Here is a 20,864-nt window from a genome sequence, read left to right as displayed (position 1 = left end):
ACCTAAGATGTCTGGAAATTCTGGGTAACAAAATCTTGGTCTCTGGAATATTGTTTTATTTGCCTAGAGTGAGCATTTTATGTAACAAAAAAAAGTTGAGGCTTCATCACATTTAAAGAGGCTATATACAATATGTTATGTGGCTCACTGTCTGTTTAAATGTCTGCCTGTGTCAGAATCTGCATACACACAGAACTACCAAACAACCACCAAAAGACTGAGGAGTTGGGTGTGTGCAAATTGGCTTTGGATAATTTGTAACAATCATAAACATCAAAAATTCAAAATATCAGAAACAAAAGAATTATACATACCCGGGAAGGTTTTTCGACTGAAGTAAGAAATAGGCTTTATTAATTCAGTCAAGAGAAAATAGGCATAGACTGATAAGAACAGCATATAAAGCAGGAGGGAGTGCTTAGAATTCAAGTGTTCTAAGGTTCTTATGTTGTTCAAAATGAGGGTAAAAGATATATATTGAGTCTAAATTTTTGTAAGTGAAATATGTATATTAGAATTTCTAAAATAAAAAAAATTTCTAGGATAACCATTAAAGGAAGAGAAACAGAACAGCTTCCAAGCTAAGAAGAAGGAAAAATGAGATGAGAAAATAAAATCTAAAAGAAGACATGTTGGAATAAATGTCTCGTATGTTTAAAATTAAGAAACATACTTTTAAATAACTCATGGGGCAAAGAAAAAAATAATAATGAAAGTAAGAAAAAAAGTTTGAATTATGATAAACATTTCATATTAAACCTGTGGGTTACAGCTAAAGTGTATTTAAAGGAAAATTTACAAATTCAAATACCGTTAGAAAAGGCTGATAATGCAGTTAAGTAACCAACTTGAGAAACTAGGGGAAAAATCCCAAACAGAATAAACTCAAAGAAAGCAGAAGAAAATAAAATAATAATGATAAGAGGAGAAAGGGGAAAAGATAAAATGAAAACTGTCTCTGTCACTAATAGACAACTGATTTTTTTTCCCATGTGTATCTCTCATTTAGCGTCCCAAAGTAAGATCAGATTGCCTTGGCCAAACGCAATCTTTGATTGATATGTAGGCTATCCACACATTTACATATTGCATAAACGTGTATATATTCATGTTTATGTGTGTATGAGAGGGGATGGAGGTGACAGCACATGGGGGAGGGGCACAGGAGAGGGTTTTTTTTAGACTTTTTTTTTCTTATTTACTTAAGTATAGTTGATTTACAATGTTGTGTTAAATACTGCTGTACAGCAGAGTGATTCAGTTATATATATATACATTTTTAATACTCTTTTCCATTATGGTTTACCATAGGATATATAGTTCTCTGTGCTATACAGTGGGACCTTGTTGTTTATCCATTCTATATATAAAAGTTTACATCTGCTAATCCCAAACTCCCATTCCATCCCTCCGTCAACCCCCTCGCCCTTGGTAACCACCAGTCTGTTCTCTATTAAAAGACATGGTTCTTTGAAATTGATCATCCTTTGGCAAGAAGGATCAAGAGGATAAAAAGCACAAATAAACAATACTAGGAATGAAAAAGGGGCTACACCTAAACATAAAATAATAGGATGTTGAGAATATTTCGAAGTAAGTATGAAATGGGCAAATACCTAGAAAAACTATTAACTGAAATCTGACTGGTACTATATAATCCATTACAATTAACCAGTAATATGAAATCATCCCTCAAAGAGAATTACAAAACCCACTTCAAGGTTTACAAGTAAGAAATGATCCTTATACACGATACATACAACTAACAAAGGATTAGTATCCGGAATATATAAAGAACTTGCACAAATCAGTAAAAAGAACAACCCATTACAAAAATGAAAAAAAATCTTGAGAGGGTATGTCACAGAATAGGAAACCTGAATGATCAATATTATCAAACAGTGAAATGCACATTAAAATCACAGTAAGATACTACTTCAAACCCAAAACAATGGCAAAAATAACAATACCAAATATTGATGAGAATATAGATCAATTAAAACTGTTACATACTGCTGCTGAAAATGTAAATTATAGAACCTTTTGAAAATAATCTGGTGTTATCCACAAAGATGTGTATACATAACCTACGATTTTAACAGCATTTTTAATACTAGTAATAATCCAAAAATAACTTAACATCCATCAAAAGTAAGGTAAATTATAGTATATTCATAAAATAGAAAACTCTAGAGCAGTGAAGATAATGAATCTCAGGCATATAATGTTGACCAAAAACTGCAAGTTGAGAGTAGACACAGTATAATGCCAATTATATAAAAACCAAAACAGGCAAAAGAAACAATATATTGTTTAGAAATCTAAATATGTGAAACCAGGACTGTGGTTATTTCTGAGGGGAGAGACAAGGTGATGGGGTCAGGTAAAGTCACACACTGGACTTCAAAGATACTGTTAATGCTCTTTTTCTGTACTTACTAATATATTTTTTTAAAGTTTAAAGATATTTTGATGTGGGTATTTGAAATATAATAGTTACTTCCTTCATGAGAACTTTTAGGCTTAAAGATCGTTATCACTGAATAAAATTCATTTATAATATATATTTTTAAAAATGTTTTTAGAATGCTAACAAATACTATGAAATTCCTTATAATTACAAAACCAGAAACATCAAGGGGGGAAAATCCTACATGAAAAAATAGTTCTCTCTAAGCATGAGCTACATTAGTAACAAAAGTAATAAATAATTCATAGCAACAAAATAAAGTTACTATCTTACCTTTATTGGTGAAATATGAGAGTGAGAAACAAATCCATGGACATTTTCAATTTCTGACAGGTTCTTCTCTGAGACATGAACCAATTCCGGACCTATCACCTCATTAGTGATTTGTGGGGAAATGTGCTCTTGAGGAGGTGTATCTTCATCCTGATACCGGTATTTCTGTAACGTACAGCAAATTATTAAATATGAGGAAGCTCTGAAAAGCAACATGTGTTCAATCCAAATCATGATTTTCATAACTACCCAAATCATAATATTTAACTAAATGAAAAGTGTCTTTTACAGTTTAATACATAAAGTCTGAGAGAAATGGTTCTCCATTTTAAAGTCATGCCAATATTTTAATAAACTTATCTGATTATTAAAAATAAGTCAGACTCTGGAAAGATGGCAGAGTAGGAAACACCAGGAATCTGTTGCCCCACCTAAACAATAATTACAGAGGCATAATCTGTCTGATGTAATTTTGGAACTCTGGAGTCTGTTTGAGGCTTGCAACTTCAGGGGAAAATTTGGATGTAAACTGTGTTTAATTTGGATCAGTTTTACCACCTCTGTTCAGCATGGTACCAGAAGTCGTAGCCAGAACAATTAGGCAAGAAGAAACAATAAAAGGTATCCACTTAGAAAGGAAGTAATATTATTTCTGTCTTATATCAATAAACACTCAGCAAAAAAGCTGTTAGAACTACTGAATGTAGCAAAGCAGTATGATATACTGCTTTGTATCCTACAAAAGCTGACACACAAAAATCAGTTGCATTTCTATACACAAACAGTTGCATTTTATACACAACCTGAAAATTACAAAAACAGTTCCATTTACAACAGCATCAAAAAAAATAAGGTGAAAGACTTGTGCAATGAAAACTACAAAGACTTGTGCAATAATTAAGGTGAAAGACTTGTGCAATGAAAAGACCTGCTGAAAAAAAAAGTTAAAGACAACAGAAATAAATGGAAACACATCCCATGTTCATAGGTTGAAGATTTAATATTGGTAAGATGTCAATACTACTTAAAGCAATTTACAGATTTAATCCGATTCCTATCAAAATCCCAATGACATTTTTTGCAAAACAGAAAAACCCATCCTAAAATTCATTTGGATCTCAAGGGATTCAAATAGTCAAAATCACCATGAAAAAAAAGAACAAAGCTGAAGGACTCACTCTTTCTCATTTCAAAACTTACTACAAAGCTACAGTAATCAAAACAGTTTGGTACTCGCATAAAGACAGACATACAGACCAATAGAATGAAAGAGAGAGTCCAGAAATAAACCCTCACATACAAAAATTATTTTTCACAAGGGTGCCAAGACCATTCAATAGGGAAAGACAGCTTTTACAACAAATCGTGCTGCAAAAACTGGATATCCACACATAAAAGAATGAAGTTGGACCCTTACCTAATACCATATACGAAAATTAACTCAAGGTGGATCAAGGACTTAAATGTAAGACCTAAAACAATAAAACTCTTAGAGGAAAAGCTTTAAGACATTGCGTTTGGCTATGAGTTTTTGGATATGACACCAAAGGCAGAAGTAACAAAAGAAGGAACAAATTTGACTTCATAAAAATTGAAAAATTTTGTGCATCAAATGACTCTAATCACAGAGTAAAAAGGCAACCCACAGAATGGGAGAAAATATTTACAAATCACATATCTGATAAGGGATTAATACCCAGAATATACAGAAAATTCCTAAAATTCAACAAAAAACTAAACAACTCAATTCAAAAATGGGCAAAGAACTCCAAAGAATATATACAAATAGCCAGTAAGCACATGAAAAGATGCTCAACATCACTAATCATTACAGAAATGCAAATCAAAACTCGAGGTACCACCTCACAACCACTGGAATGGCTACTATTAAAAAAAGCCAAGGACCTACTGTATAACACAGAGAACTATATTCAATATCCTATGATAAACCATAATGGAAAAGAATATAAATAAAAAAGAATGTATACACATATACTTATAACTAAATTGCTTTGCTGTATAGCAGTAATTAACACAACACTGTAAATCAACTATACTTCAATAAAAAATTATTAAAGAAAAGAAAGACTGGTTAAAAAAAAAAAAGCAGAAAACAAGTGTTGGTAAGGATGTAGAGAAATTGGAACACTTGTGCACTATTGGTGGGAATGTAAAATAGTCCAGCCATTGCAGAAAATGGTATGGTGGTTCCTCAAAAATTGAAAATACAATTACCATATGATTCAAGAATTCCACTTCTGGACATATACCCAAAAGAACTGAAAGCAGGGTCTTGAAGAAATATTTGTACACCAGTGTTCATAGTAGCATTATTCACAGTAGGTAAAACATGGAAGAAACCCAAGTATCTATGAATGGATAGATAGATAAGCAAAATGAGGTGTATATATATGTGTGTATACACACACACACACACACACACACACACAAAATGGAATATTATTCAGCCTTTAAGGAAGGAAATTCTGCTATATGTTACAACATGGATGAACCTTGCAGACAGTACGCTAAGTGAAGTAAACCAGTCTCAAAAAGACAAATACTATATGATTGAACTTACATGAGGTACTTAGAGTAGTCAAAATCATAAAGACAGAAAGTAGAATGGTGGCTATCATGGGCTGGTGGGAGGAGAGAATTCTGAGTTACTGTTCAATAGGCACAGAATTTCAGTTTTACTACACTAAACGTTATGGGGACGGATGGTGGTAATGGCTGCTCAACAATGTGGATGCATTTAATACCACTGAACTGCAAACTCAAAAATGGTTAAGGTGGTAAATTTTATGTTATGTGTATTTTTACCACAATAAAAAAATAAATACAAATAAGACTTCAAAGCTAGGTGAAAAAGAAACCTGAATACTGATTTGTCCATTTTTTACCCAATGTTAGCTGAACACTGTGTCTCTAAAGATACAGCTGTTTAAGTGAAGTCAACATAAAAAGCCAAAGTTGTTCAGCTAATTAAGTCTGGTCTTCTTATTCAATTAACTTGTACCAAAAAAAAAAGTCAGCCTTTTCAAATTCTAATTGAAAATTAATTACTAGATAACAGTATTTTTCTTTTACCTATAAAAGAATACTTGTTTCTTTCTCTCTCTCTTGCATGCTCACGCACGTAGAAAACCAAATCTACCTCACACCATACACAAAAGTAAAGGAAATCCTAATTATAGGAACTGGGAGAAAATAAAAGTGCATGTTTCTCAAATCAGGCTGGGAATGTGTATGCACATACACAAAAACAAAACAAACTTAGATACTACACCCCCCCCCCCAAATTAAACACACATATAATGAAAAGACACAAAAAAGGTACAATAGAAAACAAATGTTTCTAACAATAAACACGATTATTAGCCACTATAAGCTGGCTTTTAGAAATCATTGAAAAAAAGAGTCAGTAAAGATTAATAAAGGGATACTCATAAAAGGCATACAAATGGGTCAGTAAACTTATAGGAAAAACATGCTCAACTTTTTTAGTAAGTAAGAATTACAGTGCCAACATTCAGAGAAATGGGCATAAATCATCACATTCCTGGCAGAGGTCTTTTTCTGGTGGGCAGTCTGGCGAAATGTTTCAAAAGTCCTGAAAATGTTTCTATTCCTCCAGTAATTCCACCTCTAGGAATTAATCTTAGAAGATATAGCATCAGTGAGGAGCATAAATATTTGTTGTGTATAGACAAACATGTACATTGTAAAATATATTTTTAAAAACTTAGCTATGAATTTGCTGAAAGTTATTACACAACTTCCAGCATCACTTTTTAAACAACATCCTTCTGTGAAATGGTACAATTACATGGAAAACAACAATCAGGCCCACATCAACATCAGTTAATTTAACATGATATAAGAAACCTGGTTTTACATGTAGACTTCAATTATTTTCAAAACCAATGAAAAGAATTCACTAACTTTATCCTGAGTAAGGCTGAAATTAACATAGACATACTTACAAAACTTAACAGGTTATATGCTCAATTGAGTGAAAGCAAAATTTAAGTATTCTTATACCTTAGTAGTAGATACACTATAAGGAAGGAAACTTGATACCATGTTTTCAAACTTTAAGGATACTCCACAACTTAGTATGTACTTTAAAGAGAGATACATGTGGAAGGATATTCCCTATAGTACAGTCTGGAATAAAGAAAAACTGGAAACAAGCTGCCTTTCAATAGATTTTTTTAAAAAATTATGGTACAGTCATCCTAGGAAATGTTATGTGGAAGTTAAATTGGGTAAAAAGCTACTTATTCTAACAGAAAAAGATGAAGACACAATTACTGAATGAGGAAAGCATGTTTCAAAGCTAACACACACAACTTGAACATTTTAAAACAAAGCAATAGTGTATTTATATATGTGTACGTATGAATTAACATTATATGCACATGCAATATGTGTATGTGAAGCGTATCCATGAAGCATATCCATATGCAATTTGGGGGGTATGAAAAGATTTAAAACAAGAAATGGTTCATTCTGAAAAGTAAAGAAAGAAATCACTAAAAATTTTATGTCTTTTATGTATCTTTAATGTATGTTGCCCCCTGATCCCTTTTTACTCCTTATAATTACTGAGAAACTCAAGGCATTTAACCTGTAGGGTCCCCAGTATAATCACTTCATATTCATGGGACCATTCAGTGTGCTCCCTTGGCTTCTGTACTTCCTGCAAATTGGCAGCTAAATGTAATAGCTTGATCAGTCTCACGTTCAATCCTTTGGCAAGACTATAGATGGTACTATGTTCTTCTATCAAGAAGCACATAATGTCTTGGTTACATCTTTTTGTGATGTTAGGAGCTCTTGATACTCAATGCCTGAATCAATTCATTCAATGATGGTTGCAAAGTGATGACAATCTAATTCTATTATTCCTTTTTATTTATTAAAAGATATATGTATAAAAAGAGTAAGTCTCTTCACTTACTATTTGGTTACCTATTGGTATGATTCACACATGAATAACATGTCATTTTATCTACTAGTTTTCAAGACAGATAAAAAACTGGTTCCCTATCATCCTCCTAAAGCAATTAGGAGGTTTTTATATATCAATCAATGCAATTCCGATCAAAATGCCATCTGGCTTTCTTCAGAAATTGACAAGCTGACCCTAATACTCATAAAGAGCTGGAAAGGACCCAGAATAGTCGAAACAGTTTTGAAACAGAAGAAGAAAATGGAGGACTCACACTTCCCGATTTCAAAACTTCCTTCAAAGCTACATGAATCAAGATTGTCATACTGGCATAAGGATAGACACAGAGCAATATAATAATAGAATTAAGAGTCCAAAAATGTATCCTTAGATTATGGTCAACTGATTTTCAACATGAGTGCCAACAGAACTTAATGAGAAAAGAACATCTTTTCAACAAATGATGCTCAAACATCTGGATGCAAAGGAGTTAAATTAGACCTCTTTTCTCAAAATGGATCAACACCTAAATATAAGAGCTAAAACTATAAACATCTTAGAAGAAAACATAAGTGCAAATCTTTTGACCTTGTATTAGCCAATAAGCAACCAAAGTGGGGGGGAAAAAACATAAATCTGCCTTCATACAAATGAAAAAAATTTTGATCATCAAAGGACATTATCAAAAAGGCAAAAAGATAACCCACAGAATGGGAGAAAATATTTGCAAATTATATATTTGATAAGGCTATTCACAAACAGTACATAAGGTAAGTATCTGATAAATACCCAGAATACATAAGAAAGTCTTTCAACTCAACAATAAAAAGACAACCCAATTTTAAAATGGGCAAAGGATTTACACAGACATTTCTCCAAAGACGATACACAATTGGCCAATAAGCACATGAAAAGATGTTCAACATCATTAGTCATTGCAAAAATGCAAATCAAAACCACAATGAGATATTACTTCACAGCTACCAGGATGGCTATAATCAAAAAGACGGGCAAAACATATGTTGGTTAAGGATGTAAAGATATAGGAATCCTCAAACAGTGCTGGAAGGAATGTAAAATGGTACAGGCACCCTAGAAAGCAGTTTGGCAGTTCCTCAAAAGGTAAAAAGAGTTACCATATGACTGAGCAATTCCACTCCTAGGTATATATCCAACAGAACTGAAAACATGCATCCACACAAAAACCTGTACACAAATGTTCATAGCATCACACTTCATAACAGCCCCAAAGTGGAAACAATCCAAATGTATATCAATTTATGAATGAATAAACAAAATGTGGTATATTCATATACTGAAATATTATTCAAATATAAAAAAGGAATTAAGTATTTATACATCCTACAACATGGAGCTTTGATTACATTATGCTAAGTGAAAGAAGCCAGATGCAAAAGGCCACATACTGTATAATTCCATTTATATGAACATATGTTCAGAATAGGCAAATTCACAGAACCAGAAGGTAGATTAGTGTTTTCCAAGGATGGGGTAGAGGGAAAATGGGAATCAAGTGCTGTGAGTATGGAGTTTCTTTGGGGTGTGACAAAAATGTTCTGGAATTAATTAGTGGTGATGGTTGCACAGCCTTGTATACAGAACTGTACAGCTTTAAAAGGTTAAGTGTTATGGTATGTGAATACTTTAATTTAAAAATTATTATAAAATGATGGACTACACATATATGATTGCTTTACATCCACTAAAAATGTCCTTGAAATTGTTTCATCTCTAGCCAGTAGAAACTCTTAATTTTCTGAGTTCCCTTGTACTTGGCACCTTTAAGAAAGCCTAATAAAACAAAATACAGTTACCAAAAGGAAAATTCTATTACTTATTAGTGATTTAAAAAAGGGATTTCTTTGGTTACAATTATTATTTGAGAAAGCATTTCCAAGTAGCTTTCCAGGCCCTCTATTACATTGCACAGCAACATTCATTTGTATTTCTTACTACCTAAAGGTTGATCTCAACATATTTTCAAAATAATTTTAACATAAAATTTCATATAAACACTGTTAATAGTTAGAATGCATAAAACTAAGCCTCCTACTGTGGTCCAAGCATAACTTATCTAATACCTAAACTAGAAAATAATTACAAAATGGGAATGAGAGAGTAGGGATAAAGGAGGAGGGGGATTTTAAAATGACTGTAATAAGAGCATTTTAAAATGATTGTAATAAGAGCATTCTAAATACATTTCCCCATCTTTTTAATGTTTTTAAGGCTTGTATCCTTAGTATAAAGCCTTCTACTGTCTTTAATCTAGAAAATATAAAAAAGAACCAGTCAGACTGAAGAATAACTGAAACAAAAACACACTAGAAGGAATTAACAGCAGACTAGGCGATACAGGAAAACAGATAAGTGATCTGGATGACAGAATAATGGAAATCACCCAATCAGAACAGCAAAAAGAAAAACAAAAAAAATGAGAACTGTTTAAGGGATCTCTAGGACAACACCAAGTGTACCAACATTCACATTACAGAAGGCACAGAAGGAGAAGCGGGAGAGAAGGGGGTCGAAAACGTATTTGATGAAATTATGACAGAAAATTTCCCAAACCTGAAGAAGGAAACAGATATCCAGGTATGAGGAGTACAGAGGGTCCTGAAAAGATGAACCCAAACAAACTCACGTCAAGACATATCATAATTAAATTGGCAAAAATTAAAGAGAGAATTCTAAACGCAGCATAAAAAAACAAAGAATCAGGCTATCAGCTGATTTTTCTGCAGAAACCTCTCAGGCCAGAAGGGAAGGGCAATTATCTCTGATAAATATAGGTGCAAAAATCCTTAACAAAATATTAGCAAACCAATTTCAACAATATATAAAACGAATCATACAGCATGATCAAGTGGAATTTATTCCAGGGATGCAAGGGTGGTTCAATATTCGCAAATGAATCAGTGTGATACACCACATTAACAAAAGGAAGGATAAATTAAAAAATCACATGATCATCTCAATAATCACAGAGAAAGCATCTGACAAAATTCAACGTCCATTTATGATAAAAACTCCCAACAAAGTGGATATAGAGAGAATATATCTCAACATATTAAAGGCCATTTATGATAAACCCACAGCTAAAATCATACTCAACAGTGAAAAGCTGAAAGCCTTTCCTCTAAAATCAGGAACAAGACAAGAATGTCCACTCTCATCACTGCTATTTAACACAGTACTGGAAGTCCTAGCCACAGCAACCAGACAAGAAAAAGAAATACCAGGCATCCAAATAGAAAGGGAAGAACTAAAACTGTCACTATCTGCAGATGGCATGAAACTATATACAGAAAACCCTAAAGTTTCCATGCAAAAACTATTAGGATAAATGAATTAAGTAAATTTGCAGGAATACAAGATTAATACACAGAAGTCTGTTGCTTTTCTATACACTAATAATGAACTATCAGAAAGAGAAAGAAAACAATACCACTTGAAATTGCATCAAAAAAATAAAATAAAATACCTAGGAATAAACTTAACCAAGGAGATGAAAGACCTATACTGTGAAAACTGTAAAATACTGATGAAGGAAACTGAAGATGATACAAAGAAACAGAAAGATATTCCATGTTCTTGAATCAGAAAAATATTGTTAAAATGTCCACACCATCCAAAGCATTCTACGGAGTCAATACAATCCCTATCAAAATACCAACAGAACTAGAATACATAATCCTAAAATTTATATGGAACCACACAAAAGGCCCTGAAGTGCCAAGGCAAATTCTATGTGATTCTTTACAGGAACATTTGCTGACCCCGGATTTAAACTAAAAGCAATCAATCAGATGCTATAATGAAATAAAAGACTACATTTACAACAGAAGCAAAAAAGGTATGCCTAGGAATTAATAAATCTAAAGTATCCAAATGTCCAACTTCACCAAATACAAAGGTATACCATGTTCTTGGCAAAGAAAGCTAAGACGCCAACAGTAGTTAAATTAAAAGGGAGTACTTAAAAATATTCAAATAACCCAAAAGGAGACAAGGAGAACAAAGAAGCCTAAGAGAGAGGGTATAAAGATGAAAAAAAATTTTTTAATAAAAAATAAAAAGCAGATGTTAATCTAATCTTATTGATAATTATAGTAAATGTAAATAGACCTAAACACTAAGTAGAGTTTATCAGAATGGATAAAAAGGCAAGAGATGTACTTTATACATAAAGACAGAGATAGGGTGAAAGTATATGAATGAAAAAAGATATATCCTATAAATTGTAAGCATAAGAAAACTGGAGTGGCTACACTTATATCTGATAAAACAGACTTCGAGAAAAAGAGCATTACCTAAAGAAAAAGAGATTTCAAAATGATAAAAATTTAATTCACCAGGAGATAAAACAACCATAAATGTGTGCACCTAATCACAGAGCCTTAACATACACAAGCAAAAACAAAATAATTAAAGGGAGAAACAGACAATTCCACAATCTTGGTAAGAGATTTAAACTCCTTTATCATGAATTGATAGAACTATACAAATGTCAGTAAACAGACAATCTAAACTATCAACCATCTTGATCTAACTGATATTTATAGCTCGCTATGCTCAACAACTGAAGAAAATATATTCTTTTTGTTGTACATGATATGTTTGCCTAGATAGGACATGTGTTAGATCATAAAACAAGTCACAAATTTAAAAGGACTAAAATCATAAAGAATTTATTCTCTGACCACTACAGAACTAACTTGGGAACAAACAATAAGACATCTAGCTAAAACTCTTAAATCTGAATAATAAACAACATACTCCTAAAACTCATGCATCAAAAATGAACTCAATAAGGAAATCAGAAATATTCTGAAACTGAATGATAATGAAAATAAAAGTTTTAAAATTTGTAGAATGAAGCTAAAGCAGTACTGTGTAGTAAAGAATTTAACTTTGCCCAAAGAGAGGTTTGGCCTTTGTCCTCAGCTCCTGGAAGGTAATCTCTAAACCCTTGGAATGTCCTACCTGATATGAATGTCTTTGCCAATCTGGGGGCTTTGTGACACACCAGATAGTATAACCATGTAATTTATAGTGGAGAGTTTGGATCACATATTATCAGCTTAGCCTCTAAGATGGGCTGGAGATAGGTCAGCATCATGAGCAGGCACCCATATAGATGTGACTGGGTCCCAGTAAAAACTCTGGACACCAAGGCTTGGGTGAGTTTCTCTGGTTAGAAATATTCAGTGTGTATTATCACACATTGCTGCCAGAAAAGTTAAAGTCGTCCATGACTCCACAGGGAGAACACCTGGAAACTCCTCATTTGTAACTCTCTCAGACTCTACCCCATGTAACTCTCCCTTTGCTGATTTTAATTTCCATCCTTCACTATAATAAACCATAACCATGAATATAACAGCTTTCAATGAGTTCTTTGAGTCTTCTATTGAATTACTGAACCAAAGAGTGGTTTCGGGAACCCCTAAACCTGCAACTGCTTTCAGTGAAATCTTTGAGTCTTCTACTGAATTACTGAAACTAAGAGTGGTTTTGGGAACCCCTACACCTGCAACTGGTGTCAAAAGTAAAAGTGGTCTTGTGATCTGTTCCTGAACTTTACAAGCACTTAGAAATAAATTTGTAGCTTCAAATGCTTATACTAGAGAAGGAAGTTTAAAATCAGTGACCTAAGGATTCACCTCAAGAGGCTACAAAAAGAAGACTAAAATAAACCAAAAATAAGAGAAAGAAGAAAATAATAAAGGACAGAAATCAATGAAGTTGAAAACAGACAATTGAGAATATTAACAAAGTCAAATGTTAACAAACTGAATAAACCCTTTTTCTAGACTGGTAGAGGAAAAAGAGAATGCAATCACCAATATCAAGAATGAAAGAGAAGTTATCACTACAAAAAAAAAAACTACAAACTTTAAAAAGACAAGAAAATAATTACGAACAACTTGAGGCCAAATAATTCAACACGTTAGATGAAATCAAGAAATTCCTTGAAAAATACTATTTTCCACACACAATATCTTGACACAACATGAAAACAGGTCTGAAGGGCCCCATATCTATTTTAAAAAACTGAATTTGTTATCAAAATTCTTCTACAGAGAAGTCCCAGATGGGAATTCTACCAAACATTTAAAACAGAGATGACATTTTTACACAAATTCTTTTAGAAAACAGAAACATTTCCCAACTATAAGACCAGCACAGCCTTAATATTAAACCCTGACAAAGACATTACAGAAGAAAATGATGAACCAATGTCCCTCACGAACACATGCAAGAAACCCTTTTTAAAATGTAGCAAATTCACCATGAAAATGATAATCCAAACAATAACACATCATGACTAATAATATTTATCACAAGACAAGGTTTATTTAACATCTAAAAAAAAAGTGTAATTTTCCATATTAACATAATAAAGGAGAAAACCTACATGATCATTTCAACATATGGAAAACATATGACTCAATTTAAGCCAAATTCATGATAAAATTCTCAGCAAACTAAAAGTCCAGAAAAATCTCAATCCAGTAAAGGTCATATACAAAACCCCACCGCTAACCCGTCTAATGATGAAATGCTGAACATTATCCTCATTAAGATGGGGAACAAAACAAAGGATTCTCATGCTTCTTATTTCTATTTAACATGATGTTGAATGTCCTAACCATGGTTAGAGGGCAAGTAAAAGAAATAAAAAGCTTAAGAGCCAGTAAGGAAGAAGCAAAATTGTCTCTATTTACAAATGACATGATTGTTTATACTGAAAATTTACAAAGAATTTACAAAACTACTAAAACTAATAGTTAAATTTAATAAGGTTGCAGGATACTACATTAAGCAATCAAACTGTATTTTTTTCCTAGCAAAAGCAAATAATTGGAAACCAAAACTTTCAAAAAATTCCATTTACACCAACTCCAAAAAAGATAAAATATTTAGGACTAAACTGTAGTGAATGATATGCAAGACGTCTTCACTGCGAATTACAGAACATTGCTAAAAGAAATTAAAACCTGAAGAGAGACATAATATGTATGTGGGTTGGAAGACTCAATATTCTTAAGATGTTTGTTTTCTTCCAATGATTTATAGATTCAATGCAATCCCAATAATAATTCCAACACACTTTTTTAAAAAAATTTTATTTATTTTTGGCTGCGTTGGGTCTTCGTTGCTGCACGCGGGCTTTCTCTAGCTGCAGCGAGGGGGGGCTACTCTTTGTTGTAGTGCGTAGGCTTCTCATTGCAGTGGCTTCTCTTGTTGCAGAGCATGGGCTCTAGGCACACGGGCTTCAGTAGTTGTGGCTCGCGTGGGCTCAGTACTTGTGGCGCACGGCCTTAGTTGCTCCACGGCATATGAGATCTTCCCGGACCAGGAATTAAACCCGTGTCCCCTGCATTGGTAGGCAGATTCTTAACCACTGCACTACCAGGGAAGTCCCTCCAACACACCTTTTGTAGAAACTGATAAACTGATTGCAAACTGTTAAAAATGCAAATGACCTAGATTAGCTAAATCAAATTTTTAAAAAGAATGTTGTTGAAAGGCTTACACTACTTGATGTCAACACAGTGTGGTATTGGTCAAAAGGTGGACAGACTTATCAATGGAACAGACAAAAGAGTTCAAAAATAAATGTACACATATATGGTTAATTGTTTCTTGACAAAGTGCAATACAAATTCAGTGAGGGAGGGAAAAAGGCTTTTCAACAAATAATGCTGTTAACTACTGGATATTCATAAAGACATTAACATTGACCCTTACCTTACCTCACATGCAAAACTGATTCAAAATGAATCACAGACCTAAAAGTAAAATCTAAAACTATAAAATTTCTAGAAGAAAATATAAGAAAAAAAATTGCCAACTTTGGGTAGGAAAAGATTTACTATACAGAACACACAAAACAATAATAAAAACATTTCACAACCTAGGCTTTATTAAAAATTTTGCTCTTTAAAATCACCACTAAGGAAAGTAAAAGGCAAATTACAAAATGAGAGAAAATATTTGCAATAAATAAATCTGACAAAGGACTCATATCTGAATATATAAAGGCCTTTTACAACTCAGTAACAGGAAGACAAACAATCCAGTTTTATGAACTGGGGAATAAATTTATATAACACTTCATGTATTAGTTTCCTAAGGCTACTGTAACAAAGTACCAAAAACTGGGTGGCTTAAACAGCTTAAACAACTGAAATTCATTACCTCACAGTTCTGGAGACTACAAGTCTGAGATCAAGATATTAGCAGAGCTGGTTCCTTCTTAGGACTGTGAGGAAGAATCTATTCCATGCCTCTCTCCTGGTGGCTTGCTGGCACTCTTTGGCATTCCATGGCTGTGGATGCAGCACCCAGATCTCTGCCTTTATCTTCACATGGCATTCTTGCCTGTCTCTTTGTCCAAATTTTTCCCTTGTTATAAGCACACCAGCCATAGTGGATTAATGCCCACTATAATGACCTCATTTCAAATTAATTATATCTGTAGAGACTCCATCTCCAAATAAGGTCACATTCTGAGGTACTAGGGGTTAGGACTCTAACATATCTGTTTTTTTGAGCGGATACAACTGAACATGTAACACTTTCCAAAAGAAGAGCTACTAATGTCAAACATGAAAGGATGGGCAACATCACAAGTCATAAGGAAATGTAAAATAAAACCAAAATGAGATACTACTGCATAGCCACCAAAAGGGCTAAAACTTTTTTAGAAAAGTCAAGTGTTGGTGAGAACGTAGAGAAAGTGGGATACTCATATACTGCTAGGATATGAAAATAACCATTCTCATACCTAGGATATGAAAACAACTGTTACATATCCAAAAGAAACAAAAACTGCTGTCCACAAAAAAACTTGTACATGAAGGTTCATAGAATCTTTATTCAAAATAGCCAGAAACTGTTAACCCAAATGTCCATCAAAAGATATGAATAAGGTTAAATATATCCATCTGTATAGAATATACCTCTGCAAAAAAAGAAGCAAACTACTGACACAAGCAACAACCTAAATGACTCTCAAAAGCCTTATGCTGAGTTAAAGAAGCCAGAAACAAAACAGTACTTACTATATGAATTCATTTATATAAAATTATTGAAAATGTAAAATTATTTATTGCAACAAAAGGCAGATCAGTGGTTATCTGGTAGGGAATGGAAAGTTGGATGGAATGCAAAGGAGCACAAAGAATACTTTTGGAGTGGAAAATTTGCACAAGCCTCTTAGATAGCCTCATCCACCAGTGGGTAGAGAGCAGAAGCAAGAAAAACAACAATTCTGCAGCCTGTGGAACTAAAAACACATTCACAGAAACACAGACAAGATGAAAAGGCAGAGGGCTATGTACCAGATGAAGGAACAAGATAAAACCCCAGAAAAACAACTAAATGAAGTGGAGATAGGAAACCTTCCAGAAAAAGAATTCAGAATAACGATAGTGAAGATGATCCAGGACCTCGGAAAAAGAATGGAGGCAAAGACCGAGAAGATGCAAGAAATGTTTAACAAAGACCTAGAAGAATTAAAGAACAAACAAACAGAGATGAACAATACAATAACTGAAATGAAAACTACACTAGAAGGAATCAATAGCAGAATAACTGAGGCAGAAGAACGGATAAGTGACCTGGAACACAGAATGGTGAAATTCACTGCCATGGAAGAGAATAAAGAAAAAAGAATGAAAAGAAATGAAGACCTCTGGGACATTAAATGCAACAACATTTACATTATAGGGGTCCCAGAAGGAGAAAAGAGACAGAAAGGACCAGAGAAAATATTTGAAAAGATTATAGTCAAAAACTTCCCTAACATGGGAAAGGAAATAGCCACCCAAGTCCAGGAAGTGCAGAGAGTCCCATACAGGATAAACCCAAGGAGAAACACGCTGAGACACACAGTAATCAAATTGGCAAAAATTAAAGAAAAAGAAAAACTATTGAAAGCAGCAAGGGAGAAATGACAACATACAAGGGAACTCCCATAAGGTTAAAAGCAGATTTCTCAGCAGAAACTCTACAAGCCAGAAGGGAGTGGCATGATATACTTAAAGTGATGAAAGGGAAGAACCTACAACCAAGATGACTCTACCCAGCAAGGATCTCATTCAGATTCAATGGAGAATCAAAGGCTTTACAGACAAGCAAAAGCTAAGAGAATTCAGCACCACCAAACCAGCTCTACAACAAATGTTAAAGGAACTTCTCTAAGTGGGGAAACACAAGAGAAGAAAAGAATCTACAAACAAATGCAAAACAATTAAGAAAATGGTAATAGGAACATACATATTGGTAATTACCTTAAACATGAATGGGTTAAATGCTCCAACCAAAAGACACAGGCTTGCTGAATGGATACAAAAACAAGACCCACATATATGCTGTCTACAAGAGACCCACTTCAGACCTAGGGACACATACAGACGGAAAGTGAGGGCATGGAAAAAGATATTCCATGCAAATGGAAATCAAAAGAAAGCTGAAGTAGCAATACTCATATCAGATAAAATAGACTTTAAAGAATGTTACAAGAGACAAGGAAGGACACTACATAATGATCAAAGGATCAATCCAACAAGAAGATATAACAATTATAAATATATATGCACCCAACACAGATGCACCTCAATACATAAAGCAACTGCTAACAGCTGTAAAAGAGGAAATCAACAGTAACACAGTAATAGTGGGGGGCTTTAACACCTCACTTACACCAATGGACAGATCATCCAAACAGAAAATTAATAAGGAAACAGAAGCTTTAAATGACACAAAAGACCAGATAGATTTAATTGATATTTATAGGACATTCCAACCAAAAACAGCAGATTACACTTTCTTCTAAAGTTCACACGGAACATTCTCCAGGATAGATCACATCTTGGGTCACAAATCAAGCCTCAGTAAATTTAAGAAAACTGAAATCATATCAAGCATCTTTTCTGACCACAACACTATGAGATTAGAAATCAATTACAGGGAAAAAAACATAAAAAACACAAACACATGGAGGCTAAATAATAAATTACTAAATAACCAAGATATCACTGAAGAAATCAAAGAGGAAATAAAAAAATACCTAGAGACAAATGACAATGAAAACACGACGATCCAAAACTATGGGATGCAGCAAAAGCAGTTCTAAGAGGGAAGTTTATAGCTATACAAGCCTACCTCAAGAAACAAGAAAAATCTCAAATAATCTAACCTTACACCTAAAGGAACTAGAGAAAGAAGAACAAACAAAACCCAAAGTTAGCAGAAGAAAAGATTTCATAAAGATCAGAGCAGAAGTAAATGAAATAGAAACAAAGAAGACAATAGCAAAGATCAATAAAACTAAAAGGTGGTTCTTTGGAAACATAAACAAAATTGATAAACCATTAGCCAGACTCATCAAGAAAAAGAGGGAGAGGATTCAAATCAATAAAAATGAAAAGGGAGAAATTACAACAGACACCGCAGAAATACAAAGCATTCTAAGAGATTACTACAAGCAACTCTATGTCAATAAAATGGACAACGTGGAAAAAATGAACAAATTCTTCGAAAAGTATTACCTTCCAAGACTGAACCAGGAAGAAATAGAAAATATGAACAGACCAATCACAAGTAATAAAATTGAAACTGTGATTAAAAATCTTCCAGCAAACAAAAGTCCAGGACCAGATGGCTTCACAGGTGAATTCTATCAAACATTTAGAGAAGAGCTAACACCTATCCTTCTCAAACTCTTCCGAAAAACTGTGAAGGAAGGAACACTCCCAAACTCATTCTATGAGGCCACCATCACCCTGATACCAAAACCAAACAAAGTTACTACAAGAAAAGAAAATTACAGACCAATATCACTGATGAATATAGATGCAAAAATCCTCAACAAAATACTAGCAAACAGAATCCAACAACACATTAAAAGGATCACACACCATGATCAAGTGGGATTTATCCCAGGGACGCAAGGATTCTTCAATATACGCAAATCAATCAATGTGATATACCATAATAACAAATTGAAGGAGAAAAACCATATGGTCATCTCAATAGATGCAGAAAAAGCTTTTGACAAAATTCAACACCCATTTATGATAAAAACCCTCCAGAAAGTAGGCATAGAGGGAACTTTCCTCAACATAATAAAGGCCATATATGACAAACCCACAGCCAACATCGTCCTCAATGGTGAAAAACTGAAAGCCTTTCCACTAAGGTTAGGAACAAGACAAGGTTGCCCACTCTCACCACTCTTATTCAACATAGTTTTGGAAGTTTTAGCCACAGCAATCAGAGAAGAAAAGGAAATAAAAGGAATCCAAATCGGAAAAGAAAAAGTAAAGCTGTCACTCTTTGCAGATGACATGATACTATACATAGAGAATCCTAAAGATGCTACCAGAAAACTACTAGAGCTAATCAATGAATTTGGTAAAGCAGCAGGATACAAAATTAATGCACAGAAATCTCTGGCATTCCTATACACTAATGATGAAAAATCTGAAAGTGAAATCAAGAAAACACTCCCATTTACCACTGCAACAAAAAGAATAAAATATCTAGGAATAAACCTACCTAAGGAGACAAAAGACCTGTATGCAGAAAATTATAAGACACTGATGAAAGAAATTAAACATGATACAAATAGATGGAGAGATATACCATGTTCTTGGATTGGAAGAATCAACATTGTGAAAATGACTCTACTGCCCAAAGCAATCTACAGATTCAATGCAATCCCTAACAAACTACCACTGGCATTTTTCACAGAACTAGAACAAAAAATTTCACAATTTGTATGGAAACACAAAAGACCCCAAAAAGCCAAAGCAATCTTGAGAACGAAAAACGGAGCTGGAGGAATCAGGCTTCTTGACTTCAGACAATACTACAAAGCTAAAGTAATCAAGACAGTATGGTACTGGCACAAAAACAGAAATATAGATCAATGGACAAGGACAGAAAGCCCAGAGATAAACCCAGGCACATATAGTCACCTTATCTTTGATAAAGGAGGCAGGAATGTACAGTGGAGAAAGGAGAGAAAGGACAGCCTCTTCAATAAGTGGTTCTGGGAAAACTGGACAGGTACATGTAAAAGTATGAGATTAGATCACTCCCTAACACCATACACAAAAATAA

General features: G+C 33.7%; 1 protein-coding gene across 13 annotated transcripts in view; it reads right to left on the bottom strand.

Moving 5' to 3' along the window:
• The window catches only part of DLG1 (discs large MAGUK scaffold protein 1), a 286,057-nt gene that overhangs the window by 180,743 nt on the left and 84,450 nt on the right, over positions 1-20,864 (bottom strand). For 12 of the 13 annotated variants that reach the window (XM_079922700.1, XM_079922698.1, XM_079922699.1 and 9 more), the window contains exon 5: positions 2,744-2,908. In XM_079922700.1, coding sequence (XP_079778826.1) covers positions 2,744-2,908 — 165 coding nt within the window. Of the gene's footprint in view, positions 1-2,743; positions 2,909-20,864 lie in introns of those variants that run through there. The other variant, XM_079922695.1, reaches the window with a different exon arrangement.

Source organism: Stenella coeruleoalba (genome assembly GCF_951394435.1).
Source record: "Stenella coeruleoalba genome assembly, chromosome: 5".
Taxonomy (NCBI): Eukaryota; Metazoa; Chordata; class Mammalia; order Artiodactyla; family Delphinidae; genus Stenella; species Stenella coeruleoalba.
The sequence above is the reverse complement of the archived record's forward strand: the minus strand, read 5'-3'. Positions and strand labels throughout refer to the sequence as shown.